The sequence below is a fragment of the Phoca vitulina genome, unplaced genomic scaffold, assembly GCF_004348235.1.
Source record: "Phoca vitulina isolate PV1807 unplaced genomic scaffold, GSC_HSeal_1.0 scaffold47, whole genome shotgun sequence".
Lineage (NCBI taxonomy): Eukaryota > Metazoa > Chordata > Mammalia > Carnivora > Phocidae > Phoca > Phoca vitulina.
The window spans coordinates 2,176,196-2,190,542 of NW_022589750.1; the positions used below are offsets into that span (position 1 = coordinate 2,176,196).

At 57.6% G+C, this 14,347-nt stretch overlaps 2 protein-coding genes across 6 annotated transcripts; one reads left to right on the forward strand and one right to left on the reverse strand.

Moving 5' to 3' along the window:
• Window positions 1-5,291: 5,291 nt before the first annotated feature.
• EIF5A (eukaryotic translation initiation factor 5A) lies at window positions 5,292-11,067 on the forward strand. 4 transcript variants are annotated; one of them, XM_032432109.1, is made up of 6 exons: window positions 5,292-5,422; window positions 8,444-8,629; window positions 9,702-9,806; window positions 9,981-10,112; window positions 10,199-10,278; window positions 10,409-11,067. In XM_032432109.1, the coding sequence occupies exons 1-5, from the start codon at window positions 5,303-5,305 to the stop codon at window positions 10,259-10,261; spliced, it is 606 nt and encodes a 201-aa protein (XP_032288000.1). In that variant the 5' UTR covers window positions 5,292-5,302; the 3' UTR covers window positions 10,262-10,278; window positions 10,409-11,067. The 4 variants fall into 4 exon arrangements, with proteins under 4 accessions (XP_032288000.1, XP_032287999.1, XP_032288001.1 ...); XM_032432108.1 differs by having other exon boundaries at window positions 5,296-5,422; window positions 10,199-10,272; XM_032432110.1 differs by lacking the exon at window positions 5,292-5,422 and adding an exon at window positions 6,385-6,569 and having other exon boundaries at window positions 10,199-10,272.
• On the reverse strand, window positions 10,704-13,965 carry GPS2 (G protein pathway suppressor 2). 2 transcript variants are annotated; one of them, XM_032432107.1, is made up of 11 exons: window positions 13,906-13,965; window positions 13,520-13,682; window positions 13,067-13,176; window positions 12,875-12,987; window positions 12,664-12,743; window positions 12,494-12,576; window positions 12,141-12,294; window positions 11,969-12,037; window positions 11,791-11,870; window positions 11,608-11,703; window positions 10,704-11,431 (listed from the first exon to the last, which is right to left on the reverse strand). In XM_032432107.1, exons 2-11 carry the CDS (start codon window positions 13,611-13,613, stop codon window positions 11,348-11,350), a joined length of 963 nt encoding a protein of 320 aa, XP_032287998.1. In that variant the 5' UTR covers window positions 13,614-13,682; window positions 13,906-13,965; the 3' UTR covers window positions 10,704-11,347. The 2 variants fall into 2 exon arrangements, with proteins under 2 accessions (XP_032287998.1, XP_032287997.1); XM_032432106.1 differs by having other exon boundaries at window positions 11,969-12,058.
• Between the last annotated feature and the right edge of the window lie 382 nt (window positions 13,966-14,347).

The following is a 14,347-nucleotide window of genomic DNA, read 5'->3' on the forward strand; positions in this document are numbered from 1 at the left end:
CTTTTTTTTTTTTTTTAAGATTTTATTTATTTATTTGACAGAGAGAGGGAACACAAGCAGGGGGAGCTGGAGAGGGAGAAGCAGACTTCCCGCTGAGCAGGGAGCCTGACGCGGGGCTTGATCCCAGGACCCTGGGACCATGACCTGAGCCGAAGGCAGACGCCCAACGACTGAGCCACCCAGGCGCCCCCTGTCTTTTTCATCATTCTCTTGACACACCTGGAGCCCCTTGCCCTTCTGTGAGAACAAGTTGTACTAAAAATAGAAGGTTTGTCCTCAATCCCAGTCCCACCCACCTTCCCAAGCCCAGCTTGGCTTGAGACTTACATGCACAGTCCATCAGACTCTGAGCTGGCTTCCCAAGATCCTTAGGATCCTGGAATCTTTTTCTTTTTTTAAGATTTTATTTATTTATTTGGGGCGCCTGGGTGGCTCAGTCGTTAAGCGTCTGCCTTCGGCTCAGGTCATGATCCCAGGGTCCTGGGATCGAGCCCCGCATCGGGCTGCCTGCTCCGCGGGAAGCCTGCTTCTCCCTCTCCCACTCCCCCTGCTTGTGTTCCCTCTCTCGCTGTCTCTCTGTCAAATAAATAAATAAAATCTTTAAAAAAAAAAAAAAAAAAAGATTTTATTTATTTATTTGAGAGAGAGCGAGCAAGCACAAGCAGGGGGAGCGGCAGAGGGAGAAGCGGGCTCCCTGCTCAGCGGGAGTTCGATCCCAGGATCCCGGGATCACGACCTGAGCCGAAGGCAGACGCTTAACCCACTGAGCCAGCCAGGCGTCCCTGTGCATATCTCTTCCTAATGACACGTTCAGTACTGTCTTACTGGTAGCTTGCAACTGGCCGTGATGGAAGTATTTACAGCCATGGAAACTGGCAAATGCTGTGTGCTGATCTTGGGGTCCCTCTACCCAGAACTGGTGTTAAAAATTTAGCAGGACAGGGGCGCCTGGGTGGCTCAGTCGTTAAGTGTCTGCCTTCGGCTCAGGTCATGATCCCAGGGTCCTGGGATCGAGCCCCGCGTCGGGCTCCCTGCTCAGCGGGGAGCCTGCTTCTCCCTCTCCCACCCCCCCGCTTGTGTTCCCTCTCTCGCTGTGTCTCTCTCTGTCAAATAAATAAAATTAAAAAAAAATTTAGCAGGACAGCACTGATGGATAGGGAAGGTGGTTCTCTGTACTCTATACAGAGTAGTGCTAGATCAAGATGGTCGAAGACAGTGAGAGATGGGCTGAAGGAGGGAGGGACTGGAGGTAAGAAGGACCTCAGGAATCTGTCATGTGGTTCAGACAGCAAGCAATGAGGGTTTGGTCTGGGAGTTCCTGAGGAAATCAGTGTTTTAGTAACTGGACCTTAAAACATGGGTGGAATCTGGGGGAAAGGTAGAAATAAGAGTAAAGGGCATTCCTGGGGCGCCTGGGTGGCTCAGTTGGTTAAGCGTCTCATCTGCCTTTAGCTCAGGTCATGATCCCAGGGTCCTGGGATCGAGCCCCGCGTCGGGCTCTCCGCTGATCGGGAGCCTGCTTCTCCCTCTCTCTCTGCTGCTCCCCCTGCTTGTGCTCTCTCTCTGTCAAATAAATAGATAAAAATCTTAAAAATAAATAAATAAATAAAAGAGTAAAGGGCATTCCAGAGAAGGGGAGCAGTGAGGGCAAAGGTGTAAAGGAAAATGTGCAGAGTGAAGACAGAAAGAGAGTCGCATCAGTGGTTCGGGCTTGAGGCCAGACGTTGCAAACGAGAGGTGGAGTGGGGGAAACAGAGGCCTGGACCTGATCATGGAGTCTGGAATCCGTGCAGAGGAGCAGGGTCTTTTCTCTTGCAGCTAATGGCAAGGCAATGGCAGTCGCTGATGCCGCTGGGCTCTGGGGAGCTCACACCAGCCGTGGGGGCGGAGGATCAGAATGAATCGGTGACACACAGAGCTTTTAGAGCAGGAAACTACTCTGTGTGGTACTATAATGGTGGACGCAGGTCATCACACATCCATCCAAACCCAAAGAATGTACAACACCGAGAGTGAGCCCTATCGTAAACTAGACTCTGGGTGATCACGGCGTGTCAGGGTAGACTCATCAACCGTAACAAATTTCAAAATAGGAGGTTTAGAAAGTCTCCCAGAGTAGATATAAACTTATTTGGCAAACTTCTTTCTCAACAGAACATGGGTGCCTTCCAGATGATTACCCTCTGAGAAAGAAATGAGAAAATAATGAGATGGATTGCCAGGACAGCATCCAAAACCAAGGAAAATCTACAGAATGGTCCCTGGAGAGTTCTTCCCGAATGTCTGCATTTTCATCTTGCTGAGTGGGTGTAACCCCAGAAGGTGGGAAAGAAATGTGAATTGCCATTAAAATAGGATCTGATCAATTGTATTCAAATCAGTTCTCAAGAAAGAAACTTCTATGGGACCTAAAGGGGGACGCTCTGTATGTAAATCATAAAAAGAAAAAAAAAAAAAAAAGCCAGAGAGGTTCTCCAATAATTTTTAGGGGAGTTCTGACCCAGGATTATCACTGTTCCAGGATTATTATTATCCTTCTCCTTCTTCTTCTTCTTTTTCCTTTTAACGATTTTATTTATTTATTTGAGAGAGAGAGAGAATGAGTGAGTTGGGGGAACAGAGGGAGAGGATCTCAAGCGGACTCCCCACCGAGCATGGAGCCAGACCCTGAGATCAGTCTCATAACCCTGAGATCATAAGCCTGAGCCAAAATCAAGAGTCAGATGCTTAACCAACTGAGCCACCCAGTTGCCCCTACAGGATTCTCTCTCTCTCTCTCTCTCTCTTTTTTTTTTTTAGATTTTATTTATTTATTCATGAGAGACAGAGAGAGAGAGAGAGAGAGAGGGAGGCAGAGGGAGAAGCAGGCTCCCCACAGAGCAGGGAGCCTGACATGGGGCTCGATCCCAGGACCCTGAGATCATGACCTGAGCCAAAGGCAGATGCTTAACCGACTGAGCCACCCAGGCGCCCCTACAGGATTCTTTTTGAAGGGGAGACAGACTGGCCTCTTTCACACTGAAGACAAATGCACTATGCTCTTAGAGCTGTAATGTATTAGTTATGAAGTACATGCAGTTAATCCCCTTGCCTGATTTCAAGGTCCCTGGACTAGATTTTTCTTATAGAAAAGAAAGGAGAGATGGACCAGACGAAATAAATGTTCTGTTGCCCTTTGCCATTTCAACCCATTTATAGAGAAGTTGATATTGCCACTTTTTGGTCCATCTATTGTGAGTCTGGTTAGCTTGAGCCAGGTGCACCTTTATGCAACAATAAATGGATCTTTCCAGTGTACCAAATATTTGCCAGGCACAATTTTAGGAGCTGTGAACACAGTAATGAACAGAATAGACAGGTTCCCAACTTGATACAGGTTCTATTCTAAAGGGGAAATCCAGACATTAGCAAAGCCATTACACAAATAAATGGATAGCAACAGGACGTGGCAGATGCTGTAATATTTGCTGCGAGAACACAGAACATGAGAAGCTGACTTAGTCTGGTAGGTCAGGAAAGGTTCCCTCAAGAAGTGACTTGACTGGCAACATAAAACGTTAGGGCTGGCGGAGCTGAGGACTCTACCCTGGATCGTGGGGACCCCATACATGCCGTGCTAGGGAGGTTCGCCCAGGTACGAAATCTCATCTCTCTACAGTCCTATACAGTATTTTGCCTTTTTCTGTCCCTGAGCGTGTATAACTCAGTCTTCTATCAAGATGATTTGTGCCTTTTTCAGTTTGAATGGAAGTTCTTTGGGGTTGTCATCACTCGGCGTCCTTGGGGTATGTGGAACTTGCGCCTTAGGTCAGCTCGGACGCTTCGCCAACGTCTCGGGGATGAACGAGTGAGGACGGGCACATTACGCACGTGAGGTATGGCTGTACGAACATGACAGTACTTTTTTTTAAGTAACAGCTTTATTGAGATACAATTCACATACCATACAATTCAGTTATTTAAAGCGTATAATTCAGTGTTTTTTAACATCTGAAGAATGCGACCATCGGTCCAATCAATGTTGGAACATTTTCCTCACCCTAAAAGTCATCCCCTGCCCCTTTCCCCATACCCACGAGCAGCCACTCTCCGTGTCCACATTTCCCTCTAACCTCTCAACACTGGGCAACTGCTGATCCATGTTCTGTCTCCGTGGATTTGCCTATTCTGGACATTTCATGTAAATGGAATTATGTACTATGTGGTCTTTTGTGACTGGCTTTCACTGAGCATAATGCTTCAAGGTTTATCCTTTTTGTTGCTGCGTAATATTTCATTGTATGGATATACCATATTTTATTTATCCTTTCATCAGTTGGTGGACATTCGGGTAGTTTCCGCTCTTGGCCTATTATGAATAATGCTGCTTTGAGCATTCCTGTATGAGTTTTTAAAATTGAGGTGGAAATCACATGACGTAAAACTTTTTACATCAACGATTCAGTGCCATTTAGTGCATTCACAACGTTCTGCAACCACCATCTTTATTTAATTCCCAAACATTTTGGGGCGCCTGGGTGGCTCAGTCGTTAAGCATCTGCCTTCGGCTCAGGTCATGATCCCAGGGTCCTGGGATCGGGCCCCGCATCGGGCTCCCTGCTCAGCGGGAAGCCTGCTTCTCCCTCTCCCACTCCCCCTGCTTGTGTTCCCTCTCTCGCTGTGTCTCTCTCTGTCAAATAAATAAATAAAACCTTAAAAAAAAAAATTCCCAAACATTTCATCACTCTAAAATAAAACCCCATACCCATTCCCCTCATCCAGCCCAGCACCTGGCAGCCACCAATCTACTTTCTGCTTCAAGGGGTTTACCTATTCTGGATATTTCCTATCATTCAAATCGTAGGGTATTTCGTATCATTCAGATCATAGGATATGTGACCTTTAGTGACTGGCTTCTTTCCCTTAGCATGGTATTTTTGAAGTTCATGCAGTTGAAGCCATCTTAGTACTTCATTCCTCTTCTGTGATTGAATAATATTCCATGACAGGTATAGACCGCACTCGATCCATTCATCTGTTGGTGGATATTTGGGTCGTTTCCACCCTTTGGCTGCTGTGAAGAGCGCCACTGTACATACTCTCCCGCGAAGATTCGAGCACCTGTCTTTAACGATTTGGTGCATAACCTAGGAGTGGAGTTGTTGGGTCCTAGGGACAATACATCTGTGAGAAGAGCAGGTTTGGGCTTTAAACAATGCGCCCAGGCAGTTGGGGGTTGCTTTCGGGCTTGTTTTTGCTTTTTTCAGGAAGAGGTAGAGATTTCGGACAGTAGAGTGGAGGGAACTGGGAGTGATGGAGGACCATGCACCATCAGCTTTTCTCCATGCAAGCCGGTGTGTGCAGGGCGTGCACATCGGCCGCGTCCCGGGATTCCACGGATCCCGGCGCGGGCTTCCAAGCCCGGGTGTTCGGCCAGGCTCAGGTTTGGAAACCTGGAAACTGGAGGGAGGGGACTACGGAGTGTCGGGGGAGGCGGCCGCCGGGGAAGTTGCTTGTCTCCCGCTTCACGCTCCTCTGCCAGGGCTTAGGGAACGCCGGTGGAATTTAACGCGCCACTCGTCTTTACAGAGTTCCTCCTAAGGGCGCTCGCACACACCTGTTTTGGCCACGGCAGGTTGCAGCCGGGGGCAGAGGAGGGGAGAAAGGCCGCGCAACCCTCGCCGCAGCTCTCCGGCCGCCCCAGGCGGCCAGGCGGCCCAGGGCTTCCACAAGATGGTGGCCGCCACGCGGCCGCTCTAGCTCGCGGCTGGAACTCTATGGCCGAGCGGCGGCCGGCCGCGCAGAGCGGTGAAGCTGAGATGGGCGGTAACCCGACCACACTAGCGCGCTAGGAAGTGTGAGCGGAAAGAGCCCTCCCGCGCATGTGTGGAAAGGGGGGATGGGCTTTGAGACGAGGGGCCCACCCCGCAGTGCAAGTTTTCTGAAACGTGTGAGTCGTTTAAGTCCAGTTAAAGCCGAGGTGGGGCGTTCCCCAGACGCATGCGTCCTAGCCGAGACCAGCGATACAGTGGCGTGGTCTTTTCAACGCCCGGCGTACAGGCGACGTCTGAGGTGGAAGGGGCGGTCAGGATTCCCATCAGGCATGCGCTTTGAGGCCGAGGCGTTTCCTTCAGAGGGTGTGGAGTGCAGGGCTCTTCTTTGCGCAGGCGCAAGTCCTGTCCGGTAGGGCTAGTGGTCTATCACGGGAAGGGAAGAGGAGGTTGAAGGGCTTAAAAAACCGGGTGCGCCTGCGCACTGCCTACGGGTGGGAAGAGCTCGGGGTTTGTGAGGGGCGGGGTCACGCATACGCGTCATTGGATGGGTAGGTGGGAGGGAGGGTGGAGCTCGGGGAGGTTCTGTGCGCTTGCGCAGTGCGGGGGTGGAGGGCGGAGGGGGATAGATAGCACGCTTGCGCGGCTGTCACAGGGCTGCTTGGTTGGTCAGTGGGGAGTCGGCGCCTGCGTACTAAGACCCGTGTGCAGCAGCGGCGGCGGCGGTAGAGGCGGCGGCGGCGGCGGCGGTAGCGGGCTCGGGGGCAGCGGTTGGGCTCGCGGCGAGCGGACGGGGTCGAGTCAGTGCGTTCGCGCGAGGTGAGAGCGGCAGGGCGCGCGTGCGCGGAACCCTGGCGTGGGCCTGGGAGTGGAGATGGAACTGCGCGAGGGTCGGGGAGGGGGCAGAGGGGAGCGGCGGCGGCCGCCGCCGCACAGGGTTCGGTCCGCGAGCCGCGCGAGGTGCGGAGAGGCGCGGGCGCGCGCCCCGGCTGGCGCGCGGGGTGACGGTTGGGGCCGGCCGGGTGACGTTGGAGCGACGCAGGGCGGGGGACGGCGAGTCGCGAGGCCGCCACGCGGGAGAGGCCGCCGGGCGGCCACGCCGGGGCGAGGGCCGGGGGCCAGATCGGCCCGCCGGGGCAAGGGGAGCTGGGCCGTTGAGAACCGGGCGCCGCGAGGCCACGTGAGGTGGGGGAGGGGGCTATTCGGTGAGAGGGCATGTGGGGGGGGTTGGCGGCCGGCCGGGGGGGAGGGGAGGCGGCGTGGCTCCGGCCTGGCGCGGCCTTTGGGGAGGGGGTGCCGGCGGCACCGGAAGTGTCCCCTACCGGAGGCTCCCCTCGGGGTCGGAGGCCTCATGGCCGAACGTGGACGGGGGCCGCATGGCAGCGCGGGGACCCCTCCCCCCCAGATCCCGGCCACCGGAAGCCCCGGGAGGCCACATGGTGGGCGGGAGCCGGCAACCCCCCAGCGCGGGGAGAGGTGGTCCTCGCGGGCGCCCAAGGGAGCTTGGAATTTTGGGGAGGGGGAGAAGCGCGAGGCCCGGGTCCCGATGAGCCCGGAGAGCCCGCTGCGGGCATATGTTAGCGCTCCCCCGCCGCATGGGCCCCTGGCGCTCTCCCCCCGACTCATGTGAAGTGAGGCGGCCCGCCAGGTGTAAGTAGCGCTCTCCCTGGCTGGGTGGCCTGGGGCACGGGGAGATCCCGGGCGATTGGACGGCGGCCCAACTCCTGTGGGTCATGCCGACGGCGCCTTCACGTCCCGGGCGGAGAGCTCCCCGCCGAGATCGGTGCTCTTCACCTTGTCACTTCCTGCCCGCGGTGTCGGGCTCGGGAACGCTGACGCCGCCAGCCCCGCAGAACTTACTCTACTCACTCCCACCAGCCTTTTGCTTTCATTTTATTGTCATTCACCACTCCCCAGCCCTCCACTTTCCGCTGAGCCTACAGGCCCGGCCTGAAAAGCCGACAGGCCTGGTGCATCCTGGGAAAAGGGGGAGGGCCCTCGCGGAGAGGCCGGGTTCCTGGGTTCCCTTTGGGAAACGAGATGGAGGTGTTCGGCAGGGGGGAAAGTTAGCAACAACTTTACTTTCTCTCCCTCGGCTGTGTCTGCAAATGCACGTTGGAGAGGCGGGAATCCCCCAAAGAGGCCTTGTGGTTTCCTGTACCAATGACTGGCTCGTGTGTGGATAGGGTGGGGGGTGTAACAGAGACGGGTGGGGCCCTGTCCTCCGGTCTCCACCCTCCCCTCTCCCCCACCCCACGATAGCCCCGCCCTTTTGCTGGCTCATGGCTGCTCACCTAATTATAGCCCTGGTTGTGAGTGGGGAAGAGGGGTGGTTGGTTTCAGTGGCAAGTAACACCTGAGTCTTCCCCCTCCCAGGAATCAGGCCCTTGTCCATTTCCCAGGTTGGGCATCCTAACTGCCTGGAGCCTTGCTTTCCCAAGCCACCCCTTTAGCTTTCATTTGGGCTAGGGGGTCCAGCTTCTGTCCCCCTCCGCTCCCAGACACGCACCAGTTCTTAAATATTTGTGGTCCCAATCGGTATTTAACCTGGGCACGTCGCTTCTCTTTTAGGTGGATGATGGAAGAAAAGGGCTGTGGGAAGAATGAAGCCGTGTTTTCAGGGAGGAGTGAAGTAGATTGAGACCTCTGTTGACCTCCATCCTGACTGGCTCGGGTTTTCTTTTTGACTCTAGTTGGAATCGAAGCCTCTTAAAATGGCAGATGACTTGGACTTCGAGACAGGAGATGCAGGGGCCTCAGCCACCTTCCCAATGCAGTGCTCAGCATTACGTAAGAACGGCTTTGTGGTGCTCAAAGGCCGGCCATGTAAGATCGTGGAGATGTCTACCTCCAAGACCGGCAAGCACGGCCATGCCAAGGTTAGAACTTGACCTCTCCACATCGTGCCTTCCCCACACTCCCCGCAGGTTGTCCTCAGTCCCGGCCCTCTCCGTTCCTTTAGCGCTGGCTTCCCGTCCATCTCCTTGCGTTCAGCCCTCAGCCCTGGCCCCCTTTCACCTGTGCCTTTGGGAGGCCTTGGGCTCTTCCTTGGTGACCCTTCCCTTTCCCCACCCTCGTGTGAGTCTCTCACTTCTCCAGGTGCTCTTTTCAGCTGCTCCTTCCTTCGTGGCTTTCCGTTTTTGTCTCTTTTCCCTTGAGTCTTTGTTCCTGGGGCTTCTCCGGGCCTAATAGCGGAGGCAGCCTTTCCTGGAGGGCGCCGGCATAGCTCTGAGCCTCCGAGCCACCTTGCTGCCCCACGCTCCGCACCAGCTTTCCCTTTGGTCTCTGATGCGGTGTCACCGAGTCTCTGCCTGCCCCCCCCCCCCCCGAGTTCCCTGAGCCGGCCTCTTGCTTCTTTGGGTCCTAACATTCTTGCTAGTGCTTTCCATGTCAGTTAAGGTTTTTCTTCCCTCGAAAACTTGACCTGGTCCATCCTTGTTGGATTTCTTAGGGTTTTGGTCCCTAGTTGGTTTGTCTTCTGTTGGCTTAGCATTCATCCTGGGGTCTCTCCTGATTTTCTTATTTCCTATGGCATAGTTCTCCCTGAAGTCGTCCTCCTTTCCGCCCTTTTCTTTTCTCGTTCCTTCTTGTTTTCCTAAGTTCTGCGCCTTTTATGCGGATGTCCAGACGCTCTTTCGAAGGTTTTACCTAGACTCCCTCCCCCCCTCCCCCCTGGTTCCTGGGTCAGTGTTCCCGTAGCTCAGGGTAACTGGCCGTCCCAAGCCTGCCCCATGGTTTCCCTGGTTAGTCACCCAACCTCAATGGGAGTCTCTCTGCTTCCAGTTCTTGCTAGAGGCTTTATCTAGTGTTTGAGTCCATTGGCTTGATTCCACCTTCCCTGATTTTGCCCTAACAGCGTAGTCTGACTTCCCCCGACAGGGGGTAGCACATGCCTTTCTCTCCACCCTACAGTTCGGTTGGGTTTCTCTTTCATGTGATGCATACGTACAGGTTCACCTGGTTGGTATTGACATCTTCACTGGCAAGAAATACGAAGATATCTGCCCGTCAACTCATAATATGGATGTTCCCAACATCAAAAGGAATGACTTCCAGGTACGTAGGTGGGTTGGTGGGTTGGTGGGGGGGGGGGGGCAGATTGACCAGAGGAGCTTATGCTGGGAGGGGGGAGCAGGACAACGCGGAGTTGGCCGCCCCTGTTTGTCCTCAGGCCCTTTATCCTCCACCTTCGTGGGCCAACCGGGCGCTTCCTTCCCTCTCTGCCCGCAGCTGATCGGCATCCAGGATGGGTATCTATCACTGCTCCAGGATAGCGGGGAGGTGCGAGAGGACCTTCGTCTGCCCGAGGGAGATCTCGGCAAGGAGATTGAGCAGAAGTATGACTGTGGAGAAGAGATCCTGGTACGCTGCCCCCCGCCTCGGGCCCAGCTGCACCCTCTGCGCCTCTGCCCGGAGCTCCCCTCTGACTCTCCCCTTTGCGCCCGCAGATCACGGTGCTGTCTGCCATGACAGAGGAGGCAGCTGTTGCAATCAAGGCCATGGCAAAATAACTGGCTCCCAGGTGAAGGTGACCCACTCCCCTGGCCCAGCCCACGTTTTGTCGTCCCCACCGAAAACCTGCTCGAGCCCTGACCGTCCGGGCTTCCTTCCTGGGGACGGTGTCGTCCTGCCTCACCCGCTCTCTCTCCCCCCCCCAGGGTGGCAGTGGTGGCAGCGGTGATCCTCGAGATTGCAGAGGCCCCCTCCCCCAGCCTGGCCCAGCTCTGGTGGGCCCTTGGCTGGACTTCTCCTCCTCCACGATTTATTTGACGTTTTATTTTGGTTTCCTCCACACGCTCTCAATCTGTCGGGGAGCCCCTGCCCTTCCTCCTGCTCCCTCGGCCAGGAGTGAGTGACCCCCCGGCCTTGGCGAAGCTGCCCTCCTGTTCTCTCCCCCTACACTACAGCCCTGGTAGGGGAGAGGGGGCGGGTGCTGCTTGTGGTTTAGTGGGTTGGTTTTGGTTTTTTTTTTTTTTTTTTTTTTTTTTAAATTCAATCTGGAATCAGAAAGCTGTGGATTCTGGCAAATGGTCCTTGTGCCCTCCCCCCACTCATCCCTGCTCTGGTCCCTTGTTTCCCCATGGCCCTTTACCCCAAGCACCACCCCACAGACTGGGGACCAGCCCCCTCCCCTGCCTATGTCTCTCCCCAAATACCTTTAGCTGGGGAGGGAAGAGGAGGAGAGGGGAGGGGACCTGCCCCCTCCTCAGGCATCTGGGAGGGCCCTGCCCCCATGGGCTTCACCCTTCCCTGTGGGCTCTCTCCCCGACACATTTGTTAAAATCAAACCTGAATAAAACTAAAAGTTTAATATGAAGGCCCCAACTCAGTTGCTTCTTTGAATTAAATGGGTGTTTGCTGACTAGAACGTAAAGCTGGAAACCACGACACTGAAGTCTGCTGCTGAGTTCATTACCCACCCACCGTCCTCCTGTGACCTGCCCACCACTCCTTACCCGTGCAGCCCTGGCCTGGGCCCAGAGAGAGGTGACACAGCAGCTGGGGTGGTGGCAGGTACATTTTATTAGACTGGGACACACCAGGGGCCCTCACCCGTGGCGGGGTTTGGGTGTGAGCTTGAAGATAAAATCTGACGATCACTTGTGGTAGAATCGCGGATTCTGGCTGTGCTGGATGAAGGGGAGCCGAGGGCCAGGCTGGCTGGTAGCTGCAAAGCCCGACTGGTGGTGGTGGAAGGGGGGGCTCTGTCGGTGTGGCCCTCCCCCTCAACGCACCCTCCGCACTCCAAGCCACCCCCCAGAGAGGGGGAAAAGGAGGGGTGGGGGCCGCCTCTCCTACCCGGTCCTGCTTTCCCTGGAAGCGCAGGGCTTCGGGCGGGTGGGATTCCCATCCTTACCTTTCCTGCCGGTTGCATCTGCACAGGGAGCTGGGGAGAGGCAAGGAGTCCAGGGGCTGGATGCAGAGCTTGGGGATGCATGGGGCGCAGGGAGGACTGTGGAGAAGAGAGTCAGGACCTGAGGCAGCCCGGGGCGCCCCTTGGCAGAGCGCTGCCCTGGACCTCCCAAGACTCCATACTCACAGAGTCGGAGAAACCGGTCTGCGGGTTGGCGTGTTCCATCTGCTTCTGTAAGGACAGGGCACCGCCAGGCTGGAGGAAGCCTAGGGAAGGAAGGAGGGGTGTGCGGGGTGAGCAGAGCCCGGGAAGGGGAGGCAGGGAGGACGCAGGGGGCCAGGGCCGCGGCGCCGGGCGGCCTCACCTGTCTGGGTGGGCTGGAAGTGGCCGTGCACCGCGTAGGGCTGGGGCTGCGGCTGAGACAGGTACTGCACTGCCGGGAACGCCGAAGGTGCTGAGGAGGCAGGGGCTCAGGCGCTCGGGCCTCCTCCCAGCCGCCTGGGGACCGGCCGCCTCCCTCTCTTCCCACCGCTCACCTCTGAGCTGCTGACTGGGGCTGTAGGCCGGTTGCGTGGGTCCGTAGTGGGGTGGGGGCTGAGCGGTCCCGTAGGCCCCGCCAGGGCTGCCTTGGAATTGACCGTGCTCCGGGGTCCCTGCGAAGGCAGCTGCCGAGCCCACGTAGTGCCGCGTCTGGAGGGAGGAGAGCGCTCACTGGTGCCGTCCACCGCGAGGCAGAACCCCAAGCGCCTCGCCTACGCCCCGCTTTCCACAATACGGTCAAGCGTCACGGAACGCTCACGACTTGGACGCTCGGTTCACGGAGGCGCCTGGGTCCGCGTGGAAGTAGCCGAGAAAACCAGTGCGCCCCACACTCAATCCTACTCCTTACTGTAAGCACTTGGGGTCCGAACATCTGTTTGGCCCTGTCGGCCGCCATGAGGGTTCCTGGGCGGCTGTGTCCTCCAGGGCTCCCTAGACAGGGAGAGGGGCTTCGTGAGGCTGAAGTGGGTGGCTGCGAGCCCCAGGAGGGCGCGTTCCACCCCGCGGGGCCTTCCTCACCCTGCATGCTGAGGAGGTGAGTTCCTGTGTGAACCGTCAGGCTCTGCGGGTACGCGGCCGACGTCAGAGTGGTCAGGTCACTGCGGGGGGAGGCGGGCAGGTCAAAATCAAGGACGAGGACAAGTGCCCCCTCTTCTGCCATTAGACACCGATCTGGTGTTAACCAGATCCCAGTTACACTCTGCCCCAACTTTTAGCTCTCCAATCCCACCTCTGCTCCTTTCGCCTCCGTTTCTCTTCCTCATGTAGAACTTTCTTGAGCTGCAGGAACAGCTGGTGCTTCTCTTCCTGTAGGGCCAACAGCTTCTCCTGCAACTTCAGGATCTGCGGAGGGTGGGGACTGGAGCTGAAGGCAGGAGAGCCAAGGGAGGAAAGAGCTGGGACAGATCAAGGGACCGCTTACTTGTTCCTTGGTCTCCTCTAGTGACATTCTCTCCTCCATCTCCTTCTTCTTCCTCCTCTCTTGCTCTTCCTTCATCTTCTGTTCCATCATCTTGTCCACCTCTTCCTCCTCTGGAGAAGCAGAATGGGAAGACGGCAAGGTGGTTAGAATACTAGAGTGTCAGGGATCGAGGACCTGCAAAACCCGATTATCACAGCGCTCCCTCTGCCCCTCGGTAACGGCTCTTTCCTTCCCGAGGGGACAGGGAGGGAGGCTTGATTAGGTGCTCTCCAAGGTCCTTCCCGCCCCAAGGGTTCTGGAGCTCAGACCCGGCGTCCAGCTCCCACCACCGGCGGGGCCGCCCCGTCCCATCCCTCCCCCGCGCGGCCGCGGCGCGCTGCTCCGCCCGGGGTGGGGGCCGGCCCCGGCGGAGCGCTGCCGCCCGGGGTGTCCTCCCGCTCGGACCCAGCTCACCCTGCCGCTTGCGCTCCCGCTCCATCATGATGTGTCGGTGCAACGCCCGGGCCATGGCGTTAGAAAGCTTGGGGCGCTCCAGGAGCGCGGGCATGGTGCTGCCGGGGGCGCTCGGGCCGTGGGCGCCCGGCTCTGCCACGGACTGCCAGACCTCGGACCGGGCCTACCGGGAGGCGGGCGCTCAGGGGGGTCGCGCCGGGCGGGCCGAGGCGGAAGCCCGCCCGCCGCCGCCGCCGCCGCCGCCGCCACCACCCCGGTCACGTGCCCGGCGCCCGCCACCCGCCACCCCCCCGGCCGGACCCCGGTGCCCCGCGTGCGCGGCCGGGCAGGGGTCTCCGGCCTCGGTGCTGCCCGCCCCCCGCCCCCCGCCCCTGCCCCCTCCCTACCCGCCTTCGCTGCGCTTTCTCCGCGGCTCCTCCGCGCCTCGGCCGCGCGTCACTTCCGGCCGCCGGGCCGACTACTTCCGGGGCCGGGGCGGCCGGCGGCCTCGCGGGTCGGGCGCAGGGAAGGGCGGAAGCGGCCGCGACGGGTGCCGGGGGCGGCCAAACCCCGTCGGCTCGCCCGGCGCCCCAAGCTGGGCGGGCCCGGGGCTCGTCGGGGGCGGCGCGAGAGAGAGGCCGAGGCGTGCGCTCCGGGACGGCGTTTATTGGCTCCTTGGAAACCCGCGTCCGTCACAACTGTACAGCCGCCCACCTTCCCGCGCCCGCCCTCCCCTCTCCGCCCGGCGGCCCGCGAAGCGGCGGGTCCGGGGAGGCTCCTCGGGATTCACAGTAACAGGAACGGAAACGGAAATAAATTAAGTGATACGGGGGAGGGAGTCCAGGGGGT